Source organism: Diadema antillarum, unplaced genomic scaffold (genome assembly GCF_040938485.1).
Source record: "Diadema antillarum isolate AM-2024a unplaced genomic scaffold, OU_Dant_1.0 scf00000200, whole genome shotgun sequence".
Taxonomy (NCBI): Eukaryota; Metazoa; Echinodermata; class Echinoidea; order Diadematoida; family Diadematidae; genus Diadema; species Diadema antillarum.
Genome location: NW_027271089.1, coordinates 226,941 through 253,575, shown reverse-complemented (window position 1 = coordinate 253,575; position 26,635 = coordinate 226,941). Strand labels below are relative to the sequence as shown.

Below are 26,635 nucleotides of genomic sequence, written 5' to 3'. Positions count from 1 at the left end.
CAATCTCTTGCAAGGTCGGAGATGTAACTTCGCAATTAATTTACCGCAGAGCATCAATCGAAATTGTTCCGCCTCGATAAAATGACGCGAACGTATGAGTAGAGATGGAGAGTGCGTGGCTATCCATGCGATTCTCTGTGGCAAGATGCTAAAAAAATAATAAAAAAGAACAATGGCGATATAATCACTTAGAGAGAATGGTTCGTAGCCACGCAGACTGGTCCTCGATATCAGAAAACCTGCGACTGAATATGCACTTGAAGACCTTGCGGAACACCGGGTGCTTCCAGGCGTAGATGATGGGGTTACAGCAGGATGCGGAATAGAGCGAGAGGACGGTGTACATGCCGGCAGACTGTGTCCCGGGAACGAGGACCATCGCCAGGGTAGGGCTAATGCATATGAAAAAGCAGACAACAATCATGATCATGTTCATAGTTATCCGATTTTCCGTTTCGTCCACTGCTGTCTCTTCCCTGTTCTCCTCCACACTCCGCAGCTCTTTGGGCTCTGGGGGCGTCACAGTCTCGATGGGCGGCACCTCGTTGCTACCCCCACACGTGGACGTATAACCCGTGGTGCTAGGCGTCGGTCTGCCGGGTCGCGCCCTTATGTGCGCCACCTGACGCATGTGGCGCCTCACGAAGAAGTAAATGCGAATGTAGCAGAAGCTGACGGTGATAAAAGAGCAGCCGAAAAGCAGCCCGCATATGACGTCTATCAAGCGGCTCTCCTCGCTCAGTTGACAGAGCCAAAGGATGTCACTGAACCCATACGGAACCATTCTCGTGGGTCCCAGCGCAATTAGGAACACAGACGTAGACGTCCACACGCCACCTATGGTCACTATCATATTTCGCTTCGTATAAACGAATCCGTAGACTCGATGTGACTGCGTGATCAGCACGAATCGGTTGATGGCAATCAGATCCAACATGACGATGCTACAGGTGATGAGGATGTAATTCAGGACTGCCGTCGACCTGCAGGCCACTTCGAACGAGACGGGATGGGTAGCTCTCGTCAGAGCGGACATCTGGACGGGGATATTCACGGAGCAATTGAGGAAGTCGCTGACGCTGAGGCTGACGACGAACGCGTTCGGCAACGTCTGCAGCTTTCGGCAGGCTGCCACCGAGAAGAGAAGGAGACCGTTTCCGACGACCCCAAGCACGGACACGACGCTGAGCAGGAAGGCGACGGTCATCCTGTGACGGTAGGCGTCATCAGGCTGTAGGAACGTGGACGGCGACGAGTTCATGGCTGCTTGAGTACGACGCGGTTTTGACCTTTCGAGACGTCCTATTTCAGCGGAGCTTTGAATCTGAAAACATAAATAGAGACGGTCACAGCAACATTTAAGAACACTGTTCAAGTTCGTAATTCAGAATCTGTAAATAGATGTCATTCTATTAAGTGCAAGTTCATCTTCATATACATTAGGGTTGAAAGAATGCAGCAACATTTGAGGAAAATCGGACAAGTCATTTAAAAGTTACAAATTCATGTTAGATTTGTGAAGTGTTACTGGCACCATCACTGGATGAGAAGACTACTGCAGCTTATGATGTCACATGGGGATTGTGTCGAACGCTATAAAGGAAATTTAAAGGATATCCAACATATTATTTTCCCTTTTGTCACATAATAAAAAAACACCTGACTTGACTCTTTTAGAAAGCAGGGGGAATAATATTACCCCTATATACGTCAGTAACGAATTGAGGGAATGTGCACTCCCCCCAATTAAAAAAAAAAAAACATTTTGTGGAATTCGCTTTATACTTTCCTTATGTTGTTCCACGCATGTGACATCATACACTGTAATAGTCTTCTCAACCAGCAGTGATTGCGCAGAAACTATAAAAATTCATAACTTTTGAAGGGATTGTCCTCTTTTCTTCAAACTTTCACTGATGGGTTCGGCTGATATTGCTGCATTCACTCAATCCACACGTATATCAAGGGTGGTTTGTCCTTTAAATGGCAAAAAATGAATTTCACATAATCATTCATATATATATATATATATATATATATATATGTATATATATATACGGATAGAGATATATAATATATTCACATGTGTTACACTTTCTTATTCGTCATGCCCTGTAGATAAAGTTAAGAATAACAACCCTTTACGCTCGCAGTGTACGTGTATCAAATGTAGTGGAAACCAAAGTTTAATATCGACCTTGTCTTCCGACCATGTTCTGAGAGTCCGTGACTTTTCTCCACGTTAGGTAATAATCATAATTCAAGTGTACTGTAACATTGGGCCTGTGTTGTTCATGAACTCACAATATCACCGTTTTAAACCTTTCCATCCGTTCTTGTCTTTCATCACATTTGCCAATATGCTTGCGCAGACTGTGGTGCGGAAATGAACTACGCTTGAATACCAGAAGCCTCTTATATAAAAAGAAAGAAATCAAAAGAAAAAAAAAAGAAAAATTGCAGGAAAGACGACTGAATAAACATGAAGGCCTCGAAAACCTATTTTCATACACATATAGATCTCTCGAATAGATGACCAAAAGTATTTGCCTACTTCTCCATCACCGCGAGGCGAAAATGTTTGCTCGCTTTGGTGAACAAACACGTGAGGTACGGTACATCACCTTGTTCCTAATATCATATACAGAAATGGTTCCTATCTGCTTCTACAAGTAGTCCTCTCTGAATATTGTGGAGGAAAAGAAAAATGCACATTAGTTTGTAGATTGCAAAATTTTAGATAGTAGGGGTGTGTGTGTGTGTGTGCGTGGGGGGGGGGGCAGTTACAACCACGCTTAAAGGAACACATCAATCCCAAAGGACGAACTTTCTTGGGACAATTTGGATGTATTTTTAAAATGTTCCTTGTGATCCATATCTTAGGTATGTTGACTTTTGTTAAAGGGATGGTATAGTATTGGTTGAGGTGAGAATTCAGCTTTTAACCCCTGCGACATACTTTGGAGCCATTTTATGAGATGTTAAAAAGCGCAAAATTCTAAGAGGAATTTAAAGTTTACTTGATCAGTGTTGATGAAAATCAATTTTGAAATGGTTGGGATATCCAAAAAAAAAAGTAAAACAAAGCGATCCTAATCAAAGGTGGGTCCCATCTTTTATTACAATCGCTTTGTTTTGGTTATTTCAGCCATTTAAAATCAAGTTTTCGTCATATAAGCTCTGAATTCCTCTTAAAAGCATATGCTCTTTCATATTTCATATGAGGTTTCTCATTATCTCCAAAGATTATCATCAAAAGAAGTTGAGAAGTTGGGAACCCGAAGCCCCATAGAACATAACCAAACCACTAAATACTTCATGAAGATATGCATTATACATTTTTTAAACATTCGTCTTACTTATTTTTTTTTCTGGATAAGGTAGAGTCCCACCTCTTTAAAAAAATCTTTCAGATCACCTTTATTCATACTCCAGCAGTGACATCACCCTCCTGTAACATAGTATTGGGCTGAACAACAGACACATTTATGTGCTTTACCATTCATTGCTATTACCTGTATTTGAGCATCACATGTTGTTTATGCAAATGCTTCTAGCATCCTTTTTTAACGTAACAATGAATGGTAAGGTACATTACCGTGTCTATGGTTCAGCTCAAGTATAAGTAATGCTTTTGTTTCTACCCTTCCGGGTCATAGCTAAAGAATTTCACACCGTAAGCATGGTAAGACGAAATTTGTAATGCTATATTAAGTTTCTGTCATTACTAATTTGTTTGATCTCTTTTGCGGGTGGGCACATCATTACTCCTGGATTAAGGCTGATTTTTTTTCTTTCCTGATATGAACTCATCAATTAAATAAGTTGAGGCTGTTCAAGCATGAATTAATAATGAAAACGCCAAGGATATTTTCGTTCATTCGATCGGTATATGGATAAATTATGAAATTATGCAAAACGTTGTGGAACCTTTTACCTTTACAGAGGGGGACAAAGGAATTGATTTGAGCAATGAGATGACCATAATGACTGTATACTGCAGAACCAACACCGAAGGACACATTATTACAATTTATGATTTCAAAATAAAACAAAACGCATTAAAAGCTTGTCACTACAGTAATTTGCTCAACCATACACTCACACAAGGCTTTTGGCAAACCCTTTTCAAGGACCTTGCCATTGTAATACTTACCACAAATAGCATACTTAATACATCATCACACCTTTTTTTTTGGGGGGGGGGAATGGGTGGGTGGGATGCGGAGTCAAATTATTTGATAACCTGTACATCTTTTACTGCTATGATAATATCACTTATATCCCTTGGAAATTCTAACCAAACTTTTAATCATGGTACTGCAAGCCCCACTTGCTCTGCGTGAACAACGATTATAACAATTATTTCATGCTCGAAAAAAAGAAGAAGAAAAAAAGAAACATATCAATACCTACAATATTACAAATTTCCCCCAAAACCATAATAATGTTGTTAAATCTGCTATAAACATTGACACAAGCACATCGTTTTGGGAAGACTTTGATTTGAACGATGGTATCTCAGTGACAAAAAAAAAGAAGAAGAAGAAGAAAGAAAGAGGAAAGTAGTAAGATCTCACGGCTCCGTATAGTTTGAACTTTGGGGCTTCTGTCAGTAATGAAGATAAGACTGGACCAAGGAGTAGGAATGTTATCGCTGTTATATCTAGGTGTTATGTATCCGTTTGTCATGTTTGCTGCTCCTTACACTGCAAAAAAGTCCGGTGTTAAATGGTGAACACCGAGCTGGTGTTAAATTTTCGGTGCTCATTTATGGTGTTAAATTAACACCTCCGGGTGTCATTTCCAAATATAAAACTGTTTTTTGAAGAGTTTGATAGTAACTGCACTTCTTGTTGATTTTTAATTTAAACAAGACGATCAAGAATTTTACATTAAAATACTAGATTTTTGAAAAAAATGTGCAAACAAATTTACACCACAGTAACGCCAGCTGGTGTAGTCTCTTATTGAAGTTTGACGGGTGTTAAACCATTGATATTAACACCAACAAATATCAAATCAACACCATGTGGTGTCATTTTTTCATTAACACCAGAACAGTGTAAAAATATCACCAGGTACAGTGTCAAATTAACCCCACAAAGTGTCAGGTGAACACTTTTCAACACCATCACAGTGCATTTTCAACACCTGTGGGTGTGGTCCTCTATTAACACTTGATCGGTGTTAAATTTAACACCCATGGTGTTAAATCTAACACCGATGTTTTTACAGTGTAGAGAACTAGTCATGAACTGAAACTTAAAGAGGAAATCCACCCTAAAAACAAATAAACTCCAAAAGAAAGAGAACAATATTCCATACAGAATCATACAAAAATTACCCCGATAAAGAAATAAGGAAGATATGACATTTTGGAATTTCACGTTTTTTTTCCGGAAAATATTTCTTGACCTGTCTTTATGAATATTAAAATGAGCGAGTTGATGATGTCATACCCTCACAATTTTTCATATGTGTTATGTATGAAATTTGGAAAAATTGTTATTTCAAGATAATACAAGTAAAGATATGTTTTCATACCAAGATATATCAGAGTAAACATTTATCCTTTTTTATTCTGTTTTTATTTTAAGGCAAGTTTTATATTTGTACAGCTGAGATATGAGATTCATTTCTCTATTTAAAATGAATTGAAAATTGCGAGAGCATGACATCGTCAACTTGCTTATTTGATATTCATAACAACTAGTCAAGAAACGTTTTCCGAAAAAATGTGAAATTTCAAAATGTCATATCGGGGATCTATCACTTGGTCTACTCCCACTTCATCCAATAGCCATTTAGTCTCAACTCACATGGCCTAACCCTGTTTCGTCTACAATCAGTTCGTCTAATGACCATTTAGTCCAACTACCACTTAGCCTCATTACCATTTGGTCTACTTCCAGATGGGCTATGCCCACTTCGCCTAATACCCACTATTAACTACAGTTTATTAGACAAAATGGGAAATAGTCCAAGGAGACAAAACTGGAATTAGACCATCTGGTCATTAGAAGAAACAATAAGTAGCCAAAGTGGGCATTAGACCAAGTGAGAAGTAGACCAAACGGGCATTAGACGAAATTGATAGTAGACCAAGTGAGATTAGCCGTAGTGGTGTTAGACGAACTGGGAAGTAGACCATCAGATAGTAAACCAAGCGGCAATAAACCGTCATATCTTTCTCATCCTTTATCCGATCTTTGTCATTTTTGTATCGTTCTGTAGGGTATATTTTTCTATCTCTTTTGAAGTTTACATGTTTTGGGGGTGGAATTCCTCTTTAAGGAACCGTCTGAAGTAATCAAGTCGTGATATCGAGAATGGGATGGGTGTTCATTAGTAGCCGGCCGTCTTGACTTATGCTGACGTACATGCATGCAATGAAACGTTTTAAAGTTAAAATACTTCTTCGTGTTCGTCATCAAATAGCTACTACTGTCCTCAATGTTGATATCATAACAAGGAAACAAAACTTGAGAAAAAATCATGGTAATCCAGAGAGTTTGAATGAGATTAAAATGGCTACATAAACTCTGTACGTCCTAATCCCATTTTGCAGGAGTTTACAATTACGTGATGGTATTTCTCTCCCCCCCCCCCCCCCCATAGGATGCCAGACCATTATTTATAATGATATTGCTCCGTTCCGCGACTTTGACATAGTAAAGTAATTGCGATCCACAACGCGTGACTGAGTGTAATCGATTCGGATAACCTTGTCAGCACGGCCCTCTTTTACACGACTATTAAGGTAATGTTTTTTTATTTTCTCTTTAATTCTTTTTTTCTGATGGTTTGGAAATAGAAAAGGATCCTTACTTATTGAAATGGGGATTAATGGCCTCCGTCCTTGCGTTATGAACGTTCGCACGCGTCTCCTCTTGAGCATTGTGCAAATAGCAAAGATTTTGTTATCACTCCTTACGATCGTCCGGTGCTCGCCCGAAGAGCCACGGATACTCTCTACCATGGCAAATACTCCCCTCCATACGGCGTGTGTTTATTTTTGAAGCTATCAAGCCATGACAGGCAGACTAGAGGAGACTATATCAATATGTGAAGAGGAACACAGATTCGTTGGTTCGATCTATTTTCTCAACTCTTGTCTTGGTATATAGTTTGAGCTCAGTTGCCATTACGGATATGGCGTCGTAATAAAGCGTGCCACGTGAGGAGTCCTCACCTTATAGCCCCACCCCCATCCCCATCTCCATCCCCGAATCCATCATGATATCAAGCGATGCGAGCATATTTTTCGCCACCACTGATCAATCTCGACCCACTATTACAAACATGACAAAGGGGAACGCAGATGCAGGTGATTGGACTCTTCGATCAAAATTCATGCTCATTTAATAATGCGAACGAGGGGACTCGAGGGGAAAACACGGGAGTGTGAGCTGTGATGGAGGACAACGATGCAAAATGTGAAATAAGGCTTGATTTGAGAGGAAACCACCGACAAGCACTTCCAAGACTCGTTAACAGTGGCAGGCGCGCGGCTAGTCGAAATCATTCTTTGGCACTCATCAAAGTGGAATTTCATTTCAAACGTTTTCCATCGACAGTTCATGCTTTGTGCTCGTATCATTATGCGGGACGATAAAAGAATGGACCGAGTGTAAATATCGCCAGTCAAGTACGGCGTCCTCCGGCTATTTCCCGGATGCTTTCGTTGTTGGCGCTTTTTAAATAAAATCAAAGACTACTTCATAACAGAAGAAAATGACATGCACGATAATGAAGTCGACTAATGAATAAAGGCGCATTTCTGTCGATAGGAACTGACCTGTACAACGCAAGAATTACATCAAGACTAATCGACGCTCATGGTCCATAGATCACTAGAATGAATTATCATATCATATAGGATGACATATTCAGAGAAACGATGCTTATCGTAATATAGATATTAGTTCTTATCATATCAAACCTTACTAAGCGCTGATGCCTGTGAAAATCCTTATTATGATTATGCTCCCAAGGATCAAACAGATAATCTTACGAATAGTATCGTCTTTCCATGTTTTAACTACACAACTCTGCATCACAATTAGGACGTTATAATTTGCGGATCCAGAGGGGGTGTGGGGGGGGGGGGGGCGCACCGGGCGCGCTCCCCTCTTTATTTTTTGTTAAAACGAATGAAATAAAAATGAAAAAAATGCGCGATGCGCGTGCGCCCCCTTTAATTTTGGAATGGCGCCTCCCTTTACGGAATTCCTGGATCCACCCCTGCGTTATGATACACGTTTTCTGTCGTTCCCTTCCTCCCTCTCTCTATCTCCCTTTATTCCTCTTCCTTCCCTTTTGTATCTCTTCTCCTTCTCTCTCTCTCCAGTCTCTCCCTCTCCCCGCTCTCTATACCTCTCTTTCTCTCACAATTGTTGAACTGTTCTCGCTTGTAACCATTTTGCCAAGCCTATAGCAAACAGCGCTTATATTGCGCCGTGTAAGGTGTAATTAATTACGGATATTAAGTTTTTGATAATATCATAATCCCTTGTTGAATAGTAAAAACTTCATCCTCTAATCATAGCGTTGCTTTGGTTTTGCCATAATGTATGGCACATAAGACTGCAAAGACCGTAACTGAAGACAATAACTGATGGAAATTAATTTAAAATCATAAAGCAGACTTTTGACTTTCGGGCGGCAATCAAACGTTTAGAGGGACTGTACAGTACTGGTTGAGGTAGGGATTCATGTTTTGAACATTCCTAAGAGAGATAATGAAAAGCCTCTTATGAAATATGAAAGAGCATGTATTTTTAAGAAGGATTCAATGTTCAGTTGATGAAAATTGGTTTTCAAATGGCTGAGATATCCAAAAATGTGCTAATAATAAAAGGCGACATGCCCCAACTTTATTAGTATCTCTTTGTTTTACCTTGTTTTTGGATATCTCAGCCATTTCAAAACCGATTTTCATCGAATAAACTTTTGATACCCCTAGAACTGCATGGTCTTTGACATCTCATAGAGTGGTTTCTGAATATCTCACAAAACGTTAAAAGCTAAATCTTCACCTCGACCAGAACTGTACACACCCTTTAATGAACTAAAAAGTTTGTAGGCCCGTAGCATTATGAACGTCAGAAAAGGGGATATTTATAACCAAAAATAGACAAATAGATAAATAGAAAGATAGATAGATAAATAAATAAATATATTACAAATCAATCAATAAATAAAATGAAAACGCAGACATTTTTACGATTGTTGTATAATCCAAATTGAAATTTGAATCGTTTCTCTGGCAATGAAAACAATTATAACAAATCAGTTATCACATGTTTGATTGTATATCAAATTGCACTACTCAAAATTATAGAGATATCTATCATCAAATGTCAGCATTACCTCTAAATGGAGAGGCTTTCTAAGATATCAATCCATTTGAATTTGTATTTGTATTTATTTGTATTTGATTGGTATTGTTTGTAACGGTTTTACATTGATAAAGCCGATTCTGGGTTCATGCACTGGTCGGGGAGGAAGGCCTCGAGTCTGGGTAATTGGACCAGAGGTATTTACCTAGAATCACCCCAGTCTTTATAAAATATTAAATGACTTTCTCCTATTTCATGTTAAAATGCTAGTTAGAATACTAAATAGATGAATAGATGAATATATAGAGAAGTAGATAGATGAATAGATAGGTAGATAGATAGATAGATAAATATCAATAATACAAATTATGATATTACTAATATATTACTAATATAATAGTAGTACAACTACTTATAATTTCAATGTATTGAGAATATGTATTTTTATTTCCATATTATTGTTCTTTTCTAGTGATATGTTTGTACATTGCCACTCTTTGTTGAAAATGAATAAAAGAAACGAAATATGAAGCAGAAGAAAAAGAAGAAGAGGCGGAAGAAGAAAAGTAATAACAACAATAGTAATATGAGACAATTAATTACGAAAATGTCAAGATGAAGTTCATCAGTCACATCATGCTCCTTGAAAAGTCTCCGTAAACAACAATGACGTTAATTTCCTTCCCTTTTCGTTTATTGATATAGCGGTAAATAAGTCGTGTGACCTAAACTTCCCATCAAATGTCTTTCGTTTTGCAATGACTTCTAAAATGCTTCCAAAATCGATGATGCCCTGAGTAATGAAAACCTTGCAGTTCCGCTTCGTCAAATGCTAATGAAAAGCAATCACCCTCTTCTCAGGGTTTGAGATGGCGATGGTCATGAATGTGGACTGATCAAACTTTGTTTTTCGGAAGACTTCATACAATCTGACATTTTTCCCAGTAAAAAGACAAATGCCAGATTTCTTATTAGTCAACCTTTACCCTGCCTCATTAGACATACAAATATTGATCGCCTCGTTATCTATCACTCAGGAGTCATTATCCCAAAAGCATCCGAGATTTCTTTAATACACTTCCATGTATAACCGACACCGCTAATATTCGTCTCATCCACGGACACTGGAAAAATTTGGATGAATTGATGATGTAATCGGTTGTAGATACGATAATAGCCAGTATGTCCGGTGATAATCTATTTCATTGAACTCTTATTTCATATAGTTTTTTTGTTGTATAATTTTCACCCTAAAGAAATCAACGCTTGCAGTCTTACTTTCCTGACCTGCCTAATCATTTTTCCCAGAATGTAAACATTAAAGTGAGTGATAGACACGAATCCGACCTTCCACTCATCCGAATACAGTGCAATATATACACCACTTATCCAATACAGCCCTTTTTTGTACCAAAAGTGTTACACCATGGTCCAAATATGTGAGATTCCTTTAATTATTACAATGCAGTTCACTTCATCCGTTTAATGTACTATCAAAATAGGAATAAAAAGACCCATACGCTGACATGTCACTTTCTCTCCCTTCCGGCCACAATATTTCTCTCTTATGAAAATAGATTCTATATCATTCTTTAGATACAATTGCATATGGAAAAGGCTACAGGCATCCTAACCCTGCTCAATTTCACAACATAACACTACTCTTTGCTAAGCCTATACGTACAATGCACAGTTACACGTGCGTCCCTATGAGCACACACAACCGCGCTCGCACGCGAAGACTGCGCTCATACAAAGACAAACGCAACAGCTCCACATTTTAAAACCTCTTTTCTAACCTTTTGAAGGCTTTTGAATTGTTTTATCGTTTGTTTCGAGGTCACCGTCAAGGTTTCCTTATGCTTGCTTTTTCTTGCAGTCTTTCTATTTCCATTAAGGAGGATATCAATCAACTGGCGGCATAAACTCTCAAAGAAATTATCTGATATGTTGCGATGCATGACTTCAAATGATTGTTGCTTTATCAACTTTGTGTACTTACAACGACACTTTGGATGTAAATCTGTGTTCAAGTAGTTTTTTCTTTTTTAAAGAGAATGATGCAGAATATAAAACAAACAAAAAACCAATACCACGTAATTTAGGACTCATTTAAAAGAGTGGAGTAAATATTCAAAATGGTACTTTTGTCATAAAATTTTTGTAAAATAGGCACAAATCATTGCTCTTATCTCACCATGTTTTACAGAGCGAGCGCTTTAATTTCCCTACCGTTGACAACCACAAAACTTTTATTGATTGCTACATTTTGAGTGTCTTCCGGTTTCATTAGCGCGCAACATTCGAATCACTTGATCGGGAGATTTCGCCGAAGCCATTAACCTTTAGTCACATGCAGCACCAGACGAGATTGAATGCAGTGGTGGCAGCCATTGTTTGATATTAGAGTCATATCGATCCACGGCGTTTACGGCACTTCCGGTTCAATGTCGCGCGCAATTTTTCGATTAATGATGTAACGAGACATGAATATTCTTGTCCCCATGCACCGACGGGGAACATTCGTGCCACAGAGTCATAAATCAAACTCAGAAATCAATATTGGGCAATTACACGAAGGATAAGGGGGGGGGGGACCCGTAAGTGTAATATACCTGCAATCCCTTCCGTTTGTCGTGACAACGAATTCGAAAAAAAAAAATGGAGAAATTCGTCGGATCTGATGACGCGCAAATGATATTATGTCAAGTCAAGCTCGTGACAGCCAGAAAGTTCTTAGAAACGTTGACGTTGACATTCAAACATTTACAAAAGGAGCTGTACCCAAAAGAAGTCATTTGATCACTATTTACTATTCATCTATTACTCCCAATTATTTGATGAATTCACAAAACACGTGATCTCCCTTTTCCGTGAGCAACCATACCGGGTGCTGTTCGTTATTCCGAAGGTGCGCTATTCCGAAGGTTTGTTAATCCGAAACACACAAATTCCCTATACCTAGAGGTTCGTTAATCCGAAAATGAAAAAGGGTTCGTTAATCCGAACATTTTTGTGGCGTTATTCCGAAGGTTCGTTATTCCGAAGATTTGTTAATCCGAAAATGAAATTCGGAATAACGAACCTTCGGAATAACGAGCTGTAACCGTTATACCACCCGTTCCCCTTGTGATGGATATTTTTTGCACTATTGTTTCAACCATTCGAATTTGTTTACATCAAGATGATACTCTTTATTATTAACATACAAGAATATAAAAGAAATACCAACCAAAGCATCTATTAAAGGGGAAGAAAGGCTTCCAACCTCTTCCCCCTTAAACAAACAAATAAACACAAAACAGACACAATAACAGTCATCAAACGACATACATTTGATGAAATTAAAACACTTTCTGAAAGACTATGGAAACATTCGGTTTCATAATAGAGAAATGGTGCACTCTCTAATCATGACAGATTGAATTCATGAAAGAAGTCTCATTTCCACTTCCAAAATCATGCTTTCTCTTTTGGATCAAGAAAATAAACGAATATCAAACGTACTAGTAGACAGCTCCTGAGATGGAACACTGCTCATTGAGTAAACCTGTACCAAACTTACTCTTTTTTTCGCCCTGACTAACTTTGGTGTGTTAACTTGTAAGAGATAAAATCGTATATCCTGTGACCAGGTGATATCTATCTATAAGATTTTTGCAGTCTATTTTCGAGAATGTTTAGGCACACGTGAAGAAATTCTATTTATTCATTTTTCTACCTTGATGTGCGGCTGATTGCCTGAAATTATGTAATTGTTGAGCAATTGACAGACTCAACGCGAAAATGCCTTCCAAAACAACGTTTGTAATTGTAGTCTTCAGATGATGCCGCGTCGCAGAGCTTCAAACAGTCATTAGTCCATGATCACTCGCCTTACGAATTCAAATACATCTGTGAATAAATTTGATCTATTTCATGACATTTTGGGTAATTCATATCGATTTAATTCCCCAGGAGATATCGAAAGGATGTTCTTGTTTAAAGGATCCACTAGCATCCTGAAAGGAACATGTGAAAGCATATAGGGCAATATTGACTGTAATCACTGTTGGACATTTTTGTTTCTTTTATAACAAATTGTGGATCCCACCTCTTTGAACGGTAAGGAGATAGGATCGGCAACTCACAAACTCATACAGACTGCATGCGCACACAAATGTTACATAAATTCCGCACGATTTCATCTTGAATCGCTGGCTGACAACGATCAGATTCCGGCAGGGGGCGATTGATACTTACAAATAATATCTGCAATATCAGCAGCCGACTTCACGCTTGTATATCTGTCCATAAAATGAGCGCCCGAAGCGATTGATTGGGGAATGATTCGCTGGACGCGGCAGGCATACTAGTACTTGTACAATCCAGAAGAGGTCGGTCATCAGCCTCCTCGGCCGACCCTCCCTGCCTCCATCACCATCAGTTAGAGAGACGAGGCGGGTGTGATGAGAGAACCACTGACACTAAATGATTAGTCCCACCTGATGACGTCATAATCTTCCTCCAAAATTTGCAATGATTTGAAGAGCAAAACCCATTAGTCGACGTAATCGGGAGAAACGATCAAACATTGCAGACTGACGAAGCAATACGACCATCAATGTACACACACATACACAGCTGAGAGTGTTTGACCAAGCTTGCCTTGGCCGCTATGCATAGGAAGTCCTCTTGAGAGATGAACTCCAAGCGGAACACTAAATTGTCTTGACGATGATCTCAAACTCGTTGATGCCAACCGATTCTGCGCAGTTCAAGCCACTCGGGACAGCAGCATAAGCGACTTCCGGGTCCCGTTTCATAAAACTTGTCATACAGTAACAACTGCCACATTTCTATGACAAATTTGCTGTCAGCCAATCAGCTGCATGGTTTTCAGCAGCTTATAACAACTGTTGTAACTTGTTATTGATAGCAAGTTCTATGAAAAGGGGCCCAGGCTAAACCGATTGGGTGAAAAAGTAGAGAGAAAAAAAAATCTAATGAACACCAGTTGCAATATAGCAAAGGCTTTTCATTCACACATAAGACTGATGTATCAAATTAAGTGACACCTTGGCCATACTTATCACTCTGTTGTAATGGTGGGGAAAAAAAGAGGAGAGCATAATGACAAGATCGGAAGAGACTCCTTTCCTCCTCAGTTTCCTTGCTTTACATAATTGTTTTGACGACGAGAGCGACCCTCAGTTGCAACGGTCATGACAATTGGTGTTTATTTTTATTTTTCACGTCCCTAAGAGAAACAGGCAGGATCGAGATTTGAGCGCTTACTTCTGCGAGCGATCATCACTATCCTTACAATCGGAAACGATGGACTTCAGCTGTACAAAGCAAACATTAAGATGCACGTACGCCGGAGATCGGAGCAGCCAATTAATTAATGCTTTCCTCCAGCCCAGCAAATGATCTGTATGTTGACGCCAAATGCACACACTATCATACACACGCACATCATCTTCACGTTCACACACACGCGCGTTTATGTCATTTCAAAGAAATTGTCAAATCATTGGAGACTATTATCTGAAGAGGAATCGCGCAAACAGGTCTAATGAATAGGTCAAGATTATGTTTCAAACAAATCAAAAGTCATCGCGCGATAAAATTGCGCAGAATTTGAGAAGTCGTACATATCATGAATACTATTTCGAAGACAGTCTACAAAGTCTACAAAGCATAGTGATATCGCATGCATCTGTTTGTAATTGACTGCTCCTTCTTGTGATAAATTATCACTCTCTCTTCTACATTACATCCACGGTACAAACTACTACCTAACCTATCCAGTCTTGCTGAAAATAACAACAATAAACACATAACCAAGAGAAATTAGCAGACGGCTTATATCTCCTAAGATTTTTTATCCATGAATACAATATGGGGATGTAAATGAAAAGTGAAAAGGACAATATACATTAAAAGGGTTTTTTAAGCTTGATTTTTTCATTAGACTCACAATGTGACGAGAAAAACACTGATTTTGCCCTTCGACGAGGGGAACTTAAATGAGTGTAAATGTGGAATTATACGCATCAGTCCTTCAAGCGACGAAAGTGACAGTTTGCTTCAAGAAAAGAGTCCAGTCACTCTGACACTACTCGCCCCGACTGCTTTATTTTTTTTAACAAACATTTTGTGTATACAGACAAACGTTTTACTTCGCTTAGGAAGTAATGCAATCGGATAGACTGACAACCAAACCTTGATGGCGCCAAACATAATATGACGCCCTTTTATATACCCCTTTCGAGACCACTATAGCTGAAGCTGACGTAACTGCAACCCAGTTTTTAGCTTGCAAGCCATTTGAAGTCAAATCCCCTCACAAATCATTCCACTTGTTCAAGCAAAGAAGAAGAAGAAGAAGAAGAAGAGGAGGAGGAGGAGGAGGAGGAGGAAGACGAAGAGGAAGAAACAAACAAACCAAGAAATACCGCACCTATCCTGTTTTAGTTGATCATTCCGCGATACCAATCCAACAATTCAGTATCATTCACCACAGTCATGTTATTACGACTTTATTTGTATGATTGATCAAGTGTGCGGGATATGTTCTCGTTTGGTTATCTCGTACTTAGAATAAAAATGACGAGTAACAGGTTTGACAGGTACAGTGTATGTGGTGATATATGCGCATTAAGGCGCGATTCCTGTCGTTCCTCTGTCTTTTCATTTTTTCCCCGTCCCGTTTTCTTGTCATCAGCTGTTTTCCCCTGTTCGCACCTTTCTTTTTTTAAACCATGGCAACCCTTCCATGACATACCATGCCGACAAGTATACGTCATCATTCGTTTATTTTTGGATTGATTGCGAAATATAGATATATCATTCCAAATGTTTCATTTCTCGGATGAAGCAAACATACTAACCAGTGAGGGCATTAGTAAGAATTGACCAAACAAGATACCAGTGGAACAGTCTAACACGCCCAGAGACATTAGCCGAGGATTTACACGTAACCGAGTATGGGCCGTTGTACTAACGCCTGGACAAAATGATGTGTATCATTTGTTATATAAAATGATGGGGCAGATCCTTGTCTGTTGTCGTTTGACAGATTGCCCTTATCTCAATGTTCATCACTAGATCTAAGCAGAAAGTACAAATGACTGGTCATTATACTTTACTTATCAGTACCAGTCATGAAGACAAATACGTGTTAGGCAAAATAGATACTCTCAACTATCCATTTGATTTGCATCATTTTGTAATGACTAATTTGATGCCCTTTAGCTATGATGAAGTCACATAATGTACCCCGAGGGAAAAACCCTTGCTCATTTGCATTTTTGTCTGCTTTTTCACCATTTGACATTTATCTATCACGTGAGTGACATTTGTGTTTTCTATACACATTGTCTCGTTATACCTAACGAGCTTTGTGTTGAGTGCTTACCACTAAAATTAGCCCGACTGTCTCACAACGTACATGTATATCAAACGTGAGGTAATTTCGGAGGTGCACTCGACGTAGAAAGATATTGCGTCATATAAATGTTGAGAACTTTATTTTCATGTCCCCGTGATTAATTTGGTGTTGACGGTGACATCTTCTTATCATGGGTCTCTCTTTCCTCTTTGGGCCTATTAGAACAATACCAACAACAAGAGGAGGAGGAGGAGGAGGAATAGGAAGAAGAAGAAGAAGATAAATTGTTCTCTTCAGTCAGCTCTTCCAGATCACACACACACGTACACACACAAACAAATCAAATCAGTTGGAGCAATATCCGAAATACCATCATCCCATTCATGGTGGATGTTTTAGGTGATAGGTCACGAAAGATTATACCAGTCGGATCTGCTCTGATGTGAATTTGATACACGTTGTCATGTAACCAAACCAATCAAATTTCTTATAGGTGTTGTCATGAAAGCACATACATGTATATGATGTACAGTTTCTTAAATGTGTGAATGTGAACGTATTGTATTAATCAGAATAGTGGGAAAGTTTCTGTTTGTCAAGCTACAGTACATGCATGCATGTGAAAGCAAAGAACTAAAAAATCTCCAGAACTTTTTATGCAATGCCTACATCATGTATTCAGCTACTGATGTATTACATAGGAAACGCTAAAAGTAGTTCAAACCCAACGACCCGGGGGAAATTCCTTACATACACACACACGTATGTGTATGTGTGTGTGTGTGTGTGTGTGTGTGTGTGTGTGTGTGTTCATAATAATTCCTTAGTATATGTTTTATGTGTATGCCTATAATACACTGTGAGTCAATGCATACCAAATAGGACCTGCATCTTTATTGAAGTATGTGGCCAAGTACATTGTATATGTTATGGCTATTCTCGGAAATGACGTCATGCACATACTATTTCATTTCATTTCATTTCATTTTTTATTTCATTCTCCTTTTTCCAACAGAACACAACACAGTATGAATTAGGTTATTATCACAATCGTATACACACAACTTGCAAATGATATCAAATGATACAGTAATAAGACGGAAGAAGACGGAATAAGACGGAACAAAACAGGAGACACACAATAACATGACACGACTAGACAGAAAGGTGGAAAATGGAAGGAAGGAGGAAAGAGAATGCCTACACGCTGATCAAAGAAACAAAAGAGGGAATTGAAGAGGGAATTGAAGAGATGCTTTAAACAGCCGGTGCTTGCATACAGCCGTGTAGAGATTATGATGGCTATTTCATGAATTAATGAGTTCAGAGATTAATTGACTGATGGTTGCATGATGAACCCTGTGGTTGTTGGGACTTGGTTAATAAAAACGAACCTCAGAGAGGGTTTAACGGAAAGGATTTCAACTTACGCTTAAAGGAATACAAAGAAGGAGAATTTTTTATTTCGCAACTTAATGAATTCCAGAATCTAGGGCCTGTGCATATAAATGTATTCTGAGCCAATAATGTTCTCAGAAGGGGTAGATGAAACTCAGTAGATTGTCTGGTGGGATAATTATGGAAAAATTGATTCTTTGTAAACATTGGATTGAATATACAGGGAAGTACATTTGTGTTGAAATTAAACATAAACTGTCCAAGTTGAAAAAAATACAAATCTTTAATTTTTTAAATGTATATGTAGTGAATAATGGATCTGTATGGGAACGTGGCGGGACGCCACAAATAACACGAAGTGCCCCTTTTTTGTAATAACAGTAATCTATCTAATAAAGTTTGATGAGCGTTACCCCATGCTAAAAGACCGTAATTAAGATGAGGTAAAATTAAAGAGAAATATAACGTCAGCAAAGAAGACAATGGAATATGAAACTTAAGTCTATTAATGATACCAGTATTAAGGGAAATTATTGTACTAATGTTAATAATATGTGGCCTCCATGAAAATTTGTCGTCTGCTGTAATCCCAAGGAATTTTATATGAGATACGCTTCTAATTGAGTGTCATCAAAAATAATCTCTTTACGTAAAACTTCTATAGAATTACTAAATAACATATACTTAGTTGTCAAAAGATTAAGAGATAATTTGTTAGCTCTTATCCACTGGGTCACTTTTTTCAATTCGGAATTAACAATGAGCACGAGTTCATCTGGATTTTGATTTGAAAAAAATTATTTGAATCATCAGCAAAAAGTATAAATGACAACACGTCGGATGATCTGCAAAAATCATTGATATAAATGGTAAAAAGTAAAGGTCCTAATAAGCTACCCTGTGGGACGCCACACTTAATGAATTCGAGACTTGAAACGTTCTCGTTCAGAGATACGTATTGTTTGCGGTTTTGCGGGTAGCTCCTGAACCACTCCAAGGCCTTCCCCCTTATTCCATAATGAGACAACTTGTAAAGTAAAATTTCATGATTTGTTGTATCGAAGGCCTTGGAGAAGTCCAGGAATATACCAATAAGATGAGAATGATTATCAGTAGTATGCGCTGCGTGGTCGATAAACTTCAAAAGGGCATGAATGGTACTGTGTTTTTGACGAAACCCAAATTGAGAATTTGTAAAAACATTATGAAAAGTTAAACAATTAATTGTTCTTTTAAATATCAATTTTTCCAAAACTTCAGATAAAGATGAAAGCAAGGAAATGGGTCTGTAATTACTCATATCAGAACCATCGCCTTTTTTGAATAAAGGGAAAACCTTAGCTATTTTCATAAAATCAGGAAAAACACCACATGATATAGATCTATTAAAAATATGTGAAAGTGGATCAGCGATTGAAAATATAATTCCCTTTAAAATAGAATTACTTATGTCATCGTAACCAGCACTTCGCTTGTCATTCATTGCAGTAACAATATCAATAATTTCATATTTCGTAGTTGAAACAAAAAAGATAGAACTTGGGTTTGATTGACCTAAAAATGTTGAAAAATGCGTATTTGACTGTGATACCCTTTTTGCCAAATTCTCCCCAATCACTGAATTATAATTAAGTCAAAGAGTCAGGGTGTATGGAAAAATCTAGAATCTAGAGGTTGGAGATCCTTACAGAAGGTTCCAGAATGGTTGAAGAAACATATCTATATATAATAAAAAAGACACAAAAATTACTTCAAACACCTTTGGGCTGGGAGTACCGTTACAACTGCCTCTGAAGTGACCTACTGATCTGTTTTGTTTTGTTTTGTTTTGTTTTTGTTTTTGTTTTGTTTTGAGAGAGAGAGAGAGAGAGAGGGGGGGGGGGGGAGAAGGCCTGGAGACATATTTCCCGTGGAACAATGATTCCCCTACATTTGTGGTCGGTTCCATGTTCATTTATGTGGACATTGATACACGGAAATTGTGACTTGCTGGACAATCACTTGTTTAATTATCAATTGCACATTGACAGGACGCGGTCGTCGTGGCATCTCGTTTCTACACCATCACCATGGATTAATATTTTGGAGTACTCTCTTAATTCCTTAGGTTTAGATGAAGGACATATCCAAAATTGATTTGAAAATTTCAATCTGACAGGTTTAAAAGTCAATCTAATTTTAAGTCTAGTTTTGGATTTGTCCCTAACCACGATCTTATAGATTGATTTCCTATCTAAGGAATTTAGAGAGTACTGTAACCTGTGCCCAATGATTTCTATGTGAGCAAAACATTCATCTGTGCGTCGAGCATTAATTTTCCAACATTTCCTTGCGATTAAATGGAACTCACCATTCATTCATATTTATTCATTTTTCAGCCGTTTATTTATCTATTTCATATTCATTAGATGATAGCAGCAGATTGCGTCACATGGACATTAAATTCAACCGACACTCCGGGGCTTGTCCATTCTTGATTCACGCTGTTAGTTTCAAAAGTACCCTGCAGCCCCTTAACTTATTAATGATTTTCTTTTTTTTTTCCAAGAATTATGCAACGACGAGGGAAAAAAATCAATTTCAATATTTAAGATCTACACAGTATAACAGATCATTAGCTCAGTGAACAATTATAAAGATACGCATTCTGTACATAATTGTATGTAAATATATATATATATATATATATATATATACATATATACACATATAATCCTTATCAGTCCCTAAAACTTCCTCCGCATTATTATTATAGATTTGGACAGCATGATCATAAACGTGCTGGCAATGAAAAAGAAATTGAACATGGCATTTGAGTTTCTTCTAACTTCATTTTAAAGCTAAACATTCAATTCAGTTTAATTCAATTATACTTTATAAATTAGTGATTTAAACAAAAGGTAATGTATATATATTTGTATGTTATAAACATGCATTCATGTGTTTGTCAATTCATAGAGTGAAACAATTTGAAAAAAAAGTACAAGTCGTAAGTCATAAGTGTTATACAAATTATTTGTGTGAATACTGATAATATCAATTCATTTTTTTTTCAATTCAATTAAACTTTATTTTCATAACAAGAAAGCAATGCACACTTTGCAATAGAAACGAAAGATATATAAAGCGATGGATTTAGAGTTATCCTCTAAAAAGCGGAGCTTGTAGAACGTGGATCAGTAGAAAAAAAACATACATTATACCAATAACATAGACGCAAAATTAATCTAAATATGTAGGCCTACTGTTAAGGCATACGACATTTTATATATATACATGCATGTTTATGATATGAAAGCATAATTAACGTAAAAAGTAATTAAACAATACAAACTTGAAATAATATAACAATTTTGCAGTACAGACACTATTCACTGAGCCTCTGTATCAGGAAAATAGGCGACAAAACACAATAGATACAACCACACACGATTTTTAAGTTATTTTAAAGGCTTTAAGCGAACATTTTGAGACGTTAAGATTTTTTAGACTTCAAGCGATCTTAGTTTCCAATCGTCTTTTTGAGAAGCAGCTCATAAGTTATCAACCATAAATGGAAAGTGTCTGCATAGATGTGGTCACTAACAATGAGTGATTCGATTATACAAAACAAGTGGTTTCATAGAAAAAATATCAATCACCTTTTGTGAAAGTCTTTATCTACTGGTCGTGATGACAAAACAAGTGGTTTCATAGAAAAATGTCAATCACCTTTTGTGAAAGTTTTATCTACTGGTCGTGATACTCACTATCATTTTGTATCCCCTGTCTTTCTTCGGGAACACGGATTATCCCTCTTTGTTTGTTTGTTGTTGTTGTTTTTTGACAGTCATGATTCAAACAACAAATTATTTGCGTATGACTTGTCTGCTGAAGCACTGAATTCACTCAAAATTTTAGACATTAAAGCGAAAGAAAACAACGTTCCACAAATTATTTGCGAACAAAGTACCTACCTCGGATGAGATGAGTGGTGATCATTTGTTGCATGCCTGCATCCATAAATTTCCACAAAATTGTTAAATGTGTTCGGAGGTCCTCGCAATAGTCGCATCTCTTTTTAATTACATTTTGTCCGCGTCACATCTGTAATGACAGCCACGAGGATTAATGTTCCTTCTTGCATGTGTCTTGGTGAAAAGTAATATTCGGTCTTCTGTATCATCAACTTTCCTTTGCCTAAACTAGCGGGGTGATTGGGCTTGGGTGGGGAGGGGTGTCGAGGGAAAAGATCCAGCTGATATCACAGTCGTGTGCAGTATGATTTATATAAACAGCTGCAGCAGTCTCCCAAAGTCGCTATCAAGCTAGACTGAGTCCCGAATAGTGGATCTACTGAGATGACATTCAAGTTCGCGTTACTTGAATGATCCTTTCAAAGCAACTCGTTCATGGACACCGGAACAGCCACGTCCGTCGGTCGTTTGAGTCCAAAATGCAGACACGACCACTCTGGCAGTTAGGGGCGCGAATAATATTACGTCTTCGATCTGCACCCGCTGGATATATTGCATGATGCGGGGAGGATGGGCGTGCGTCCGCCAAAGCAAACGGAGAGCGCCAGATCTAATTAAGTCATTAATAATTCACACGTATGGACCAGGTAAACTGTGACGAGATACGAAAGGTTAAAGATGATGTAAGGGGAACCCTGTGACCATGGAACTACAACAACGTCGCTCTATGCTATGACGTAGCTACCTTCCCTCCCTCTCCCTCACTATCTCTGCGACTAATCAACCCCGTCGTTCAAAATATGCGTCAAATATAGCCGAGGACGGTTTAACCCAAATCTTGTTTGCGAATGCAAAATTCTAAAGCAATCAGTTTAATGCCATCGTTGTCGAGAAGAAAAGGACTCTCTGTGATATATAAACATCAATTATTATGGAGCTTAGTGACCGCGTTGTGGTTCTTTTGTTAGATTAAGCTATCAAAAATTATTGTTATTTCTCGACTCAATGAAGCGAACATTGTCCACACTTTATCCTCGTTCACATTACTCGTATATACTTCCCGTGTATCTTTTCTCTCCATTCTGTTTTCTTTCTCTCTTCGCTCCCTGTCCGTTATTCCAAAAATATGTATATATGAATTATATACAATATATATATATATATATATATATATATATGTATATATATATATATATAGAGAGAGAGAGAGAGAGAGAGAGAGAGAGAGAGAGAGAGAGAACAGAAGACTTAATGAGAACAGACAGGCCTCGACTAGACGAGTGCAATTGAGGAGTTTGTTCGCAAAAACCGATAAGTCCATTTTTGAAGATTTTAAAGTACGGTCTCTGTCATAAAGTACAAAATAATATATTTTAAATGATAATATTAGTCACTACATATAAAAGTACCTTTTTGAACTTATGGTCAAAAGAAGCAAAAATTTTCTTATTATTCTCTTTATTTTTCTTGACCTTTAATCGCAAATATCTCCATTTGGCAAATATGGACTTATCGGTTTTTGCGAACAAACTCTTCAATTGTAAAAGCAAAAACATATGCGAAACATAATGACACTATAAGTCACTAGCTGTGATGATTGGATTTGTGTACGCGTGAATTGATGTCTCCTACTTTTCATTCAAAATGATGATTAGGATGAGCCATTAACCCTTTTCTGTGCCAATGAGTCAAATAGGACAAATTTCACACACAAACCTGTGGACAGGTAATGAATGTGGCGTGCTGAGGGTTAAAAATTTTTGGCTTCATACAAATACATTTCATGTTGTGTGCCCGTGTGTATAAGTGTGTGCTTCGCTCGGCATGTCTTCCACCCACTAATACCAACGTCTCCACGTTACCAGGGCATCTTTCAAGATGATCTCTGTGTCACAATCTTGAAAACGAGTGACCGCTGCACAAAGCATGGATGTGCTATAATGATTATATATGATAGTGTGGATTATGAATTACTGGGATATTCTTTCTTTCGTATAGGGACTATCTGGTTGCCCTCCGGGCTAGTAGAACGAATGACGAGAGGTACACAGCTATGGTTCATATGAGCCGTCTTTGAAATAGCGCCATCATTTGACGGTGCCGTGTCTCACTGACCTATGTCGAGTCACGCCAATCAGATTTATAGTGATTTGTATAACAATTACGCAGCTTTCCTTTGGCCTAGTCGTTTCGGGAATATCACAGTTGTTGTTGCTGCTTTTGCTGTTGTTGTTTTCTTTCAAATAGATTCGACGATGACTCTAACTTTTAAATTTGATTATGCCACGGAAATCATAACCTTCTCTTGTTTCTGGACCCTTGGATTTCCAGCCCTTTGGCGTTCCATCAGAGTCAAATTTCGAGAAGTGGAAGAGTAGAAAGGGATTTCGGTTTCACGAGGATATTATCCATTCATCATCCACATTATATCTTGTTACTCGATCTCGATCTTCAATTAACCTATGCAATCCAAAATGATCTCCAATATCCTTTGCATTATTGTACTGAGCTTGCACACAGGAGCAGAGACACAGACAGAGAACGAACAGGAAAAAACAGATATAAAAATGAAATGTAATATATCTTATGTTTATGTAAATATGATAGTTGCAAAGATACTGATACATAGACAAAGATATCTACATTTGGTGACATTTGATGAACAAATAGACGGCGTTTTTGCAAAGTTTATTCATTCATTCAACTAAAACGACCTTATGTAAGATTTTTTCTTCAAACATAAAATTATTCTCTGATCTCTGAGAATACATCTATCACGAAAATGAATAGATATATGATTTAAATCTTCGACACTATACAGAACTCATAAAACTCAGTATAAATATGACGTGTCTTCGTTTATTCTAATTGAAACATATGCCAGAAGAAACATACAATTTGGTTTGATTATTCTAAAATCGTATACACATGTCAGTCGACTTCTTATTTATGCTAAAATTAGCTTCATTGTATGCTTGAAAGAAAACGCCAACAAAATTAACCAACATCATGAATGATTAAAAGTATTTCATAATTTCCCCGAAGGAAAAAAAGAATAAACAAAAAACCTCGATAACCTATTTGATGGACAGGAAGCTAATCCATCAATGATGAAATGTTTGGAGAGACTTTATTACATCTTCAGAACAGCCATTTTGGTTTGACTATGAATTTCTTTAACCTCCTTTTAGTCCCTTTATCTGTCAAGCGTAGTCTGGTAAGTTTTTAAGTCTCACATTAAACCAAATTTCTCTACTCTCTTCGAGATCCTATGACTTAGGTTCGGAGACTTTTGAAACTAATCATAAATGTGTTACTAGGTGGTACTTGAAGAAGTTTCCGGTCTGAAACAATACTTTTCTTGAAATTAATGAATTCTTGGGTCCATTTTTTTATAGTTTTATTGCAATTGATTAACAAATTGTGCTTCATCAGCGAAAAATGAAAAAAAAACTCTTACGTAAGAGTTTATTAATATGTATAGATACGCAGCATACCCACCACTGTGTTGGGTCAGAATCAGCAATGGCTGTCGGACGGAAGCTTGGTAGTCTAGTGAACACAGCGCCTGTCCAGTAATCAGGAAGTCATTGGTTCGAGTCCACCCAAGTGTGTAAGCTTATGATTTTTTAAGGTGATTTTGTTATTTTGAAGGCTAGTTATTCCGAAACACACAAATTCCCTAATAATCCGAATAATCCGAAAATGAAATAATAGTTCGTAATGCGAGCATTATTGTGACGTTATTCCGCACGTTTGTTGTTCTAAAGGTTAATTGAAAGTTCTTTATTCCGAAGGTTCGTTAATCCGAAAACGAACAGAGGGAGACCACTGACGAACTTTCAGATTTATGAACCTTCGGGATACCGAAATGTAACTGATTTTTATCGTAGCTTCTCACGTCGATGACAAGCAATTTGTCCATAAGTTGCACATTTTCTCTCAATCTATATAAACACAATGTATTTGTACGTGTGGTATCCACTATCTTTTATCGATTATTAAAAATATCAAAGAATTTGATATGTAATTCTATGCCATTTTCGCTTTGGCTTTGACAAATAAAACAATGTCAACAAAACAAACTGAAAGAGGTTTCATGAAAGTTGAATCGGAGATAAGACGGCTACGGTATTTTAGATTTCACATGATTCAATGAAACTTATTTTACAGTAGGCCTAATGAGCACTTTCAATATTATATAAGAATATGACATCTTGCGTCACAAGATCTAGTCAAAGAATGAACACTTCGCAAAGATTTTAACTATGTTGGAGTTACCTCTTAATTGTGACTTGTATAGTCCTGCGGGTTGTAGTCACTACATAAAGACCATAATTTTTTTTTTACGAAAAAAAAAAAAAACTTACTGTGCATAAAAATATGAGAATGCTGTGAATGAATGACAACGCCACTGCTTGGTCTAAGTTGCACCTAATGCTTGCAACCAATCTGACTATTTACTCTTTTATGTTCTCATTAAATGAAAGTCACTATGAGGAGTAATCTATGACTACATCACTGAGAAACACAGCAAAATTCTTTCGTTAATATAAAAGAGC

The 26,635-nt window shown here is 37.6% G+C and overlaps 1 protein-coding gene across 1 annotated transcript in view; it reads right to left on the bottom strand.

Moving 5' to 3' along the window:
• Positions 1-184: 184 nt before the first annotated feature.
• LOC139723787 (melatonin receptor type 1A-like) overlaps positions 185-26,635 on the bottom strand; it is a 37,241-nt gene continuing 10,790 nt past the window's right edge. The window contains exon 3 of the mRNA XM_071634995.1: positions 185-1,324. Coding sequence (XP_071491096.1) covers positions 185-1,324 — 1,140 coding nt within the window. The remainder of the gene's footprint in view (positions 1,325-26,635) is intronic.